The 8,432-nt window shown below is 42.2% G+C and overlaps 1 protein-coding gene across 13 annotated transcripts in view; it reads left to right on the forward strand.

The window, feature by feature from the left end:
* Positions 1 to 8,432, forward strand: part of ptprk (protein tyrosine phosphatase receptor type K) — a 240,816-nt gene that overhangs the window by 116,078 nt on the left and 116,306 nt on the right. For all 13 annotated transcript variants that reach the window (XM_061885778.1, XM_061885767.1, XM_061885765.1 and 10 more), the window contains 3 exons: positions 386 to 467; positions 3,104 to 3,219; positions 4,750 to 4,924. In XM_061885778.1, coding sequence (XP_061741762.1) covers positions 386 to 467; positions 3,104 to 3,219; positions 4,750 to 4,924 — 373 coding nt within the window. The remainder of the gene's footprint in view (positions 1 to 385; positions 468 to 3,103; positions 3,220 to 4,749; positions 4,925 to 8,432) is intronic.

Below are 8,432 nucleotides of genomic sequence, written 5' to 3' on the forward strand. Positions count from 1 at the left end.
GCCGGGACATATGGTACAATACAATCGGCAAGATAGGATGGAGCTAGACCGTGAAGTATTTTATACGTAAGTAGTAAAACCTTAAAGTCACATCTTAAGTGCACAGGAAGCCAGTGCAGGTGAGCCAGTACAGGAGTAATGTGATCAAACTTTCTATATTCCTGCAGGCGGAACACAAAATGAATGAATGAAGCATTCGTACACGGAGGCATATTTGGCTCCACCTAAAAGTTTGTAAATCAAAAAGTCTGTAAATAAAAGGGTTCGTAAATCGGTTTGTAAGTTGAGGTACCACTGTACGACTTAGTCTGTGTTTAAAGCTCAATTGCTTTGACTTCTATGTTGTGTAGTAAAAACCTAACCCTGTTTTTTTTTTTCTCCTCAGGTTATATTTGAAGCAGATATTTCGGACAGGAAAGCCGGCTTCATCGTTATAGATGACATTCAGGTGCTCAGCTACCCATGCGGTGAGTCATTAGCATTCCAGCAATTAGTCCTAGTTCGCTGAGTAGGCGATTATAGCTCTGGCCACTAATTAGACCCAACCGGGGATGGTTTTTGTCGCAGTTGACTGGCCAGATAAGTGGTAATGACGAGAAGGTGACTCAAAGATGGGGAGGGGAAGGGACAAGTTGTAGTAGGTAAACAACATAACTAAAACAGAAGCAAAGAGTGTGAGATGGGAGAAGAGAGAAACGTGGGGGGATGGGGGTCGGAGAGAGCGAAGCGGGAAATGAAACGGTATTAGGTCAGTCATGGAGAGAGGAGATTCTGACCACTCAGCTCTCTTTCAAACAGACACACACACTCACACAACACACACACACACACACACACACACACACGCGCGCGCGCGCGCAGTGAACAGTAGCTGTCTTGTCTTGCGCTGACAGCAAAGTGATGAGGGTTGCGATCCTTTTTAAATTCACGTTACGTTCCAAAGCCCTTTCTCTCCTCCGTGTTTCCGCACCGCCAGAGGCCTCTTCCTGAAACTCTGGCGCGTGCGAGTTCATCTGAAGCCCGTGGACAGGCGTCCGGAGGGTGCAAACATACCGCAATGAAAGCAATTAAATTCCCGTTCGGCCGGCCATCTAGTAGCAGCAGTGCCACTTTTTTTGTTTAGCCTGATCTGACTCCTGATAGGTTTCTATTGATTTTAAGTCATAAAGCTATGATGCATACATCCCAATTAGAAGTTGTCAAAAATGTCTGAGATTAGTTAAGTGACCTGGAAGTGGGTCTGAATGTTAAGAGAGGAGAAACTGAATAGAAAGCGGCAAGTATAACTTCCACAGTGGAAGCATTCATTCTCACAGCTGCATTTGTGGACACACAGGTTTGTGTGTGCGCTTCTTTCACTGTGTGTGTGTTTTCAGCTGCTATCTATGATTGCAATCACATCCCTGGAATAAAAATAGCCACGCTGCGTCTTCGAGGGTCGAGAAGGCTTATTCCATACCTTAGCGTTGTGTTTAAGTGTTGGAAGCTGTGACATTGCGACAGTGACGTTAGCAGCCAGTGGCAACGTTTGGATTTAGTTTAATCTGACTCCTCTAAAATCTAATCGTAGTAATGGACAACATATCGCTGCGGGTTACAAAAATGTCCGTCCCAAAATTGGGGTTATTCCCTTTGAATGCACACGGGTATAAACTGTAATCGGAATGTAACGATAAACGGTATAATGATGAATCGCGGTGAAACTTACCAAGTTCTTATTAAAATGATCGTAAAACCGTGATTGATAACACTTTAATAAACCTACAGACCTAAGCTAGTGCTAGATAACATGCAAACAAGAGACATTAAGATCTTTCTCCATTAAAGCTTTAACAAAAAAAAAAATTAAAAACATTAACATCATACAGTTTAAAGTAATCAATCAATCAATCAATGTTTACTTATATAGCCCTAAATCACTAGTGTCTCAAAGGGCTGCACAAACCACTACGACATCCTCGGTAGGCCCACATAAGGGCAAGGAAAACTCACACCCAGTGGGACATCGGTGACAATAATGACCCAGTGGGACGTCGGTGACAATGATGACTATGAGAACCTTGGAGAGGAGGAAAGCAATGGATGTCGAGCGGGTCTAACATGATACTGTGAAAGTTCAATCCATAATGGATCCAACACAGTCGCGAGAGTCCAGTCCAAAGCGGATCCAACACAGCAGCGAGAGTCCCGTTCACAGCGGAGCCAGCAGGAAACCATCCCAAGCGGAGGCGGATCAGCAGCGCAGAGATGTCCCCAGCCGATACACAGGCAAGCAGTACATGGCCACCGGATCGGACCGGATCCCCTCCACAAGGGAGAGTGGGACATAGAAGAAAAAGAAAAGAAACGGCAGATCAACTGGTCTAAAAAGGGAGTCTGGAGAGTAGGGAGTAAGAGTAATCATTTCTGAAAAAAATCGTGCTGCTTGCGGTCTGTGCCTTTTAATCAAGTATATTAGTAAATAAAACCCCGGAAGACAAAGTAATTTGTCTTCGTGGTGGTCAACCCCTCCAGATAAAAATCACAGGATTTAGAGAAAGGAGAGGTGAACAGAACCCACAAAGGAGCCTCCTCATTGGCTGACGCGATATATTAAGAAGCGTGTGCACGGTGCGAATGTTAGTCCAGCGCATTCGAGTTGGAGAGGACATTGCGGGTCAGTCTTGGACTAACTTTTGACGTGCAACATTGATTCTCAAAGCAAAAAAACGGACGTGACGCACACAACACAAGTTTTTTCTTTAGCATTGGAAAAAACACTAAATCTTTTACAAATTGAAAGGTTTGAAGATAAACATATATAAACACTCAGCTAAAAATAATATGGCTCTTAAGTGGCCAGAAAAATATATTAATATATAACATATTTCTTTTGCCCCAAAAATATATTGCGTGGCTATTTAAATAGTTTTATTTTTATCAAATAAAACTTGGTCATAAGTGTCTTCAAGTACTGTTTGAGCACAATCAACAATGCCATGATGATAACTGTAGTCATTTTGGTCACCAAAACCCCGGCATAAAATTTTTTCATAATGTTCCATCCCTACTATAAACTTTACCACCAGGTGCATATTCCTATAAATCTGTTTATTTTCTTCAGATAAATCCCCTCATTTCCTGCGTCTTGGGGATGTGGAGGTGAACGCTGGTCAGAACGCCACTTTTCAGTGCATCGCCACCGGACGAGATACATCCAACAATAAACTCTGGCTCCAGGTAAAGACACACACACACGCACACATACACACACACTGAGGTGCTTGAAACATCCATACAGTGACTTAACACACCCAATGTATTGAAACTAAATGTATTGCCTCTTAAAGAGGAACTGCACTTTTTGTGGAATCACACAATCCTTATTTAAAACAAGTACACGTGTTTTCTTTTTTTCATGCATTCTAACTTGTAAATAAACGCTAGCAAAAGTCATCTACAGATAATGGGTAATGAGAGTCATGACGTTATTGCGTGTATTGCTGCCATTAAGGACTCTAAAATACATCCAAACACTGCCAACAATACTCTATTTACATCTTGGGACCTGAAAATTAACCAAGTGCTAGCGATATTGTTGTTATAAGCCCTAAAGTTAAAAGACTACTTTAGCGCGCAGTGATTACAGATACTGTAGCTGTAACCAGTTTATGCTGACATATTGAGCCGGTGAGCTGCTGCATCGCCTCTGAGTTGGTGAAATATAAATCTAGATTATAAACCATGCCTCTCATTTGTATAGTAGAATGTTGCTGCCATAAACCGAGAAATTGGTCAATTTTGACATCAAACTCTGAGACACTAAAAGATGCTTGTTTGCAGCACCTTTTTTTTTTTAACCTACATGAGAATTTTGGTTAATTCTTCTGAGTAATCTAAACTGTGAGAGCAGACATTGTACAGTAAGTGATTGTTTTAATATGTTGTAGTTTGTATCCCTTGTTTAGCACTTAGCAATACTTCTACATGATTGTTTCACTAAAGCTGGATCTGCTGATCACTCAGCTTCTCATCCTCCTTATATGTAGGTTAAAAATATAAGGTTCTGGATCATAATATGTCCCAAAGTATCCTTTGTTGTCTCTAATGAAAGTCTGCCATGATTACTAGTGTTCTTGTTAAGGAGAAGCAAATGTTGTGATGCATCTGTAAAATAAATGTGCGTCTGTATGCTTAAAATGATCAAAATGTGTAAATATGTTATTAAAAATGTGTCTGTTTATACATTACAAATATACACAGGGTGTATATAAAATGTTAGAGGGCTTTATAGGCTGAAAAAAGTGACTTTCATTGGCTCCATTGTTTGCTTGCTTTCACTAGCGTTTTTAAAATGCATTTAAAAAAAAACGTACTCGTTCTTGTCTCACGTAAGGATTGTGAATGATAGACAACATTTTAAAAGTGAAGTTCCCCTTGAAACCTGGCAGATGAATGCACCCATGTTAGTTGATAGGTATTGTATATAAATGAAAAGCATTCCCTAGTTATTCACTATAAACACGTTATATTACACATACTGAATATCCAAGGTAAAACCACACACACACACACCCCAGGCCATACATTTTGGCAGCTAACACGATTAACAGTTTAATAGCTGCTGATTTCATTACAGCTCTATTGTAGTCACGACCTTCAAACCTGCTGTCAGTGAGATACGATAGATAAAAGTGTGTGTGCGCGCGCTGTAGACCTTAAGCAAGACAGTTAACCCCCCCCCTGCCCGCTTCTACGTCTGTTCCACAGAGGAGAAACGGAGAAGATATTCCCGTGTCTCAGAGGAAAAACATCAACCATCGGCGATTCTCCGCCTCATTCCATCTCAACCAAGTCACTAACCAGGATCAAGATCTGTATCGCTGCGTCACCCAGTCTGAGCGCGGCTCCGGGGTGTCCAACTTTGCCGGCCTTATTGTCAGAGGTGAGGGCTTGCTGAAAATGTATGTTTGCAGTCTGAAATCATGCAGACAAAACCAAATTTTTGTTTTGCGGCAAACTCCGGATGATTAGGCTTTGAAAGGGAATCTGAAATAAGATGAGATAACAGTGCGAAATAGGCAATATAATCGATAACAAGGTAGAATAGGAAGGGGATTCATACGGCCCCATTTCTTGTGTTGAACATCTTAAAATGTGTTTGGTGGCAATTCCAATTTTGACCACAGCGTCAGTTGCTATGTAGAGTGGCACTTTCCATCATTTTCAGCAGACTGCATTGCAAAATGATTCACCCCCTAGCTTCCTCTCACGCGAGATCCACCCAGAAATGGGGCTACATGAATCCCTTCCCTACCGTAGGTCAATTATGTGTTAATTGTTGAGTGGGTCAGAGATTTAATCCTGCCCTGAAGTATGGAGTTCAAGTACACTATATTGCCAAAAGTATTTGGCCACCTGCCTTGAATCACATAGGAACTTGAAGGTCCATCCCATTCCTAACCTATAGGGTTCAATATGATGTCGGTCCACGTTTTGCAGCTATTACAGCTTCAACTCTTTTGGAAAGGCTGTCCACAAGGTTGCGGTGTGTGTTTCCAGGAATTTTCTACCATTCTTTCAAAAGCGCATAGGTGAGGTCTCACACTGATGTTAGTCGAGAAGGCCTGGTTCTCAGTCTATGTTCTGATTCATCCCAAAAGTGTTCTGTCAGGTTCAGGTCAAGACTCTGTGCAGGCCAGTCAAGTTTATCCACACCAGACTCTGTTATCCATGTCTTTATGGACCTTGCTTTGTGCACTGGTGCACAGTCATGTTGGAACAGGAAGAGGCCCGCCCGAAACTGTTCCCACAAGGTTGAAAGCATGGAATTGTCTAACATGTTTTGGTATCATGGAGCATTCAAAGTTCCTCTCACTGGAACTAAGGGGCCAAGACCAACTCCTGAAAAACAACCCCACACCATAATTTGTCTTCCACCAAATTTCACGCTCGGCACAATGCAGTCTGAAATGTACCGGTCTCCTGGCAACCTCCAAACCCAGACTCGTTCATCAAATTGCCAGATGGAAAACTGTGAGTCATCACTCCAGACAACGCGTCTCCACTGCAATAGAGTCCAGTGGTGACGTGCTCTACACCACTGCATCACACGCTTTGCATTGGACTTGCCGATGTATGGCTTAGATGCTCGGCCACGGAAACCCATTCCATGAAGCTCTCTGCGTACTGTACGTGGGCTAATTGGAAGGTCACATGAAGTTTGGACATCTGTAGCAACTGACTGAAGAAAGTAAGCGACCTATTTCCACTATGCGCTTCAGCATCCGCTGACCCTCTCTGTAAGTTTACGTGGCCTACAACTTTGTGGCTGAGTTGCTGTTGGTCCCAAACTCTTCCATTTTATTATAATAAAGCCTACAGTTGACTTTGGAATATTTAGGAACGACGAAATATCACAACTAGATTTGTTGCACATGTGACATTCTATGACAGTTCCACGCTGAAAATAACTGAGCCCCTGAGAGCAGCCCAGTCTTTCACAAATGTTTGTAGAAAAGGTCTCCATGCCCAAGTGCTTGATTTTTTTACACCTGTGGCCGGGCCAAGTGATTAGGACACCTGATTCTGATCATTTGGATGGGTGGCCAAATACTTTTGGCAATATAGTGTATCTTGCGTCGTTTTGGCTAGCCTATGAACATGAACTAGTGAAGACTGCTCAACCACACAGTCCAGTTGTAATGGAGTGAATTCCCCTAGAATACAATGATCTGGATGCATGAAAACATCAGGGGACATATCTTGGGTCTTGTTTAGAAATGAGTGAAGGAGGGCTGGTGAGATCAACCGGCGGATTGGTGCAACTTCTACGGTGATGTGGCATCTGTATCGATTCTTAAAGTGAGTGGAGCCGAAAAGATCAATAAACCAGTTGATCAACATTCCTACCCTAACCTATTTTCATGAGCTTTAAGTACTGACTGAAAGGAGATCGCGAGTATGAGTTTTCTCTGTACGGTGGCTGGGGTTTTATTTAAAGGCATGTTGATAAGCTCCGTCATCCAGGAAGAACTCCTCCACATTGAGAGGAGCCAGTTGAGGTGGCTCGGACATTTTGGCAGAAGACCACTCGGAAACCCTCCTTGGGGAGGGCACGTCCGAGCGGCAAAAAGGCTTCAGGGGAGTTCCAAGGCATGTTGGCGAGATTGTGTCTCAACTGGCCTGGGAAGTTCTCAGGATCCCTCCCAGGAGGAGCTGGACATAGTAGCCAGGGAGAGCCTGTGAGGCGTATTGCCCTAAGGCTAAGCCACTGCTTCTCAATTATTTTCTGTCACGCCCTGCCCCCTCGGAAGAAGTTAAACACCTCTCCCCCCCACCTGCCCCCCCACTCTTGCCACGACTATGAACAGGATCATTTAGCTATGAAACACCTCTACCTACCATTGTATTTTTAACATTAAAGAAAGGAAATATTAAAATAATAGATCAACTTACATTATTATTTTTTAGTCTAATAGAAAAGTTTTAAATGTATACATTTGCCCCAAATAAAAAAAATGTATCCTTATTTCTTTTGACTGATTTGAACCATTTGATACTGAAAAAAATATATATTTTTTAATCAAAATGAGGAAGTCCAGAATAATGGCTACAAATAGCACATTTGAGAAGAACTAAGTCGACCATGGATATGCAGAACATTAATGATACATGACTGTAATACTTGCAACTAGTGATGGGTAAATGATGCCTCAGTGAGTGTATGGCACACTCACTAGCTGTATTGACACTGCACTAATGCAGTGTTTTGAATAGCTGTGCGGAAAGGAACTGTGGTCAGGGAGCCAAATAGTGAACAGGCACCCTATTTTGATCAATACGTCGGAATGTTTCCTTTTTAGAATAGAATAGAATAGAATGAACTTTATTGTCATTATATTTGCATAAAACGAGATTAAAGACTCCAACTTAAGGTGCGGTAGTGGGAAAAAATATGGGGTGAAATAAATGACATAAGAGGTAAAAAGGAAAAACTAGCAATTGAAATAAACAGACTACTATCCAATAAAAATAATAAGCAGTCCTGTACAATATACAAAATACTGTACAATATACAGAACAAGACAAGAGTACCGAAGTAATAAATAACAATCTGTGTCGGACGTATTGCACTCAAAGGGTAGTATTGTACAGTAGGGTATTAGGGCATGATATTGATATTGTATAGGGGTGAATTATTATTATTTTAAGTTAGAGTTCAACATGGTGACAGCTTTGGGAAAGAAGCTGTCTCTGAGCTTGTTTTCTTGGCTCCATTCAGATCAATGGAGACGGAAATGTGGGGCGGTATAGCTCGGTTGGTAGAGCGGCCGTGTCAGCAACTTGAGGGTTGCAGGTTCGATTCCCGCTTCCGCCATCGTAGTCACTGCCGTTGTGTCCTTGGGCAAGACACTTTACCCACCTGCTCCCAGTGCCACCCACACTGGTTT

The sequence above is a fragment of the Nerophis ophidion genome, linkage group LG24 (assembly GCF_033978795.1).
Source record: "Nerophis ophidion isolate RoL-2023_Sa linkage group LG24, RoL_Noph_v1.0, whole genome shotgun sequence".
Lineage (NCBI taxonomy): Eukaryota > Metazoa > Chordata > Actinopteri > Syngnathiformes > Syngnathidae > Nerophis > Nerophis ophidion.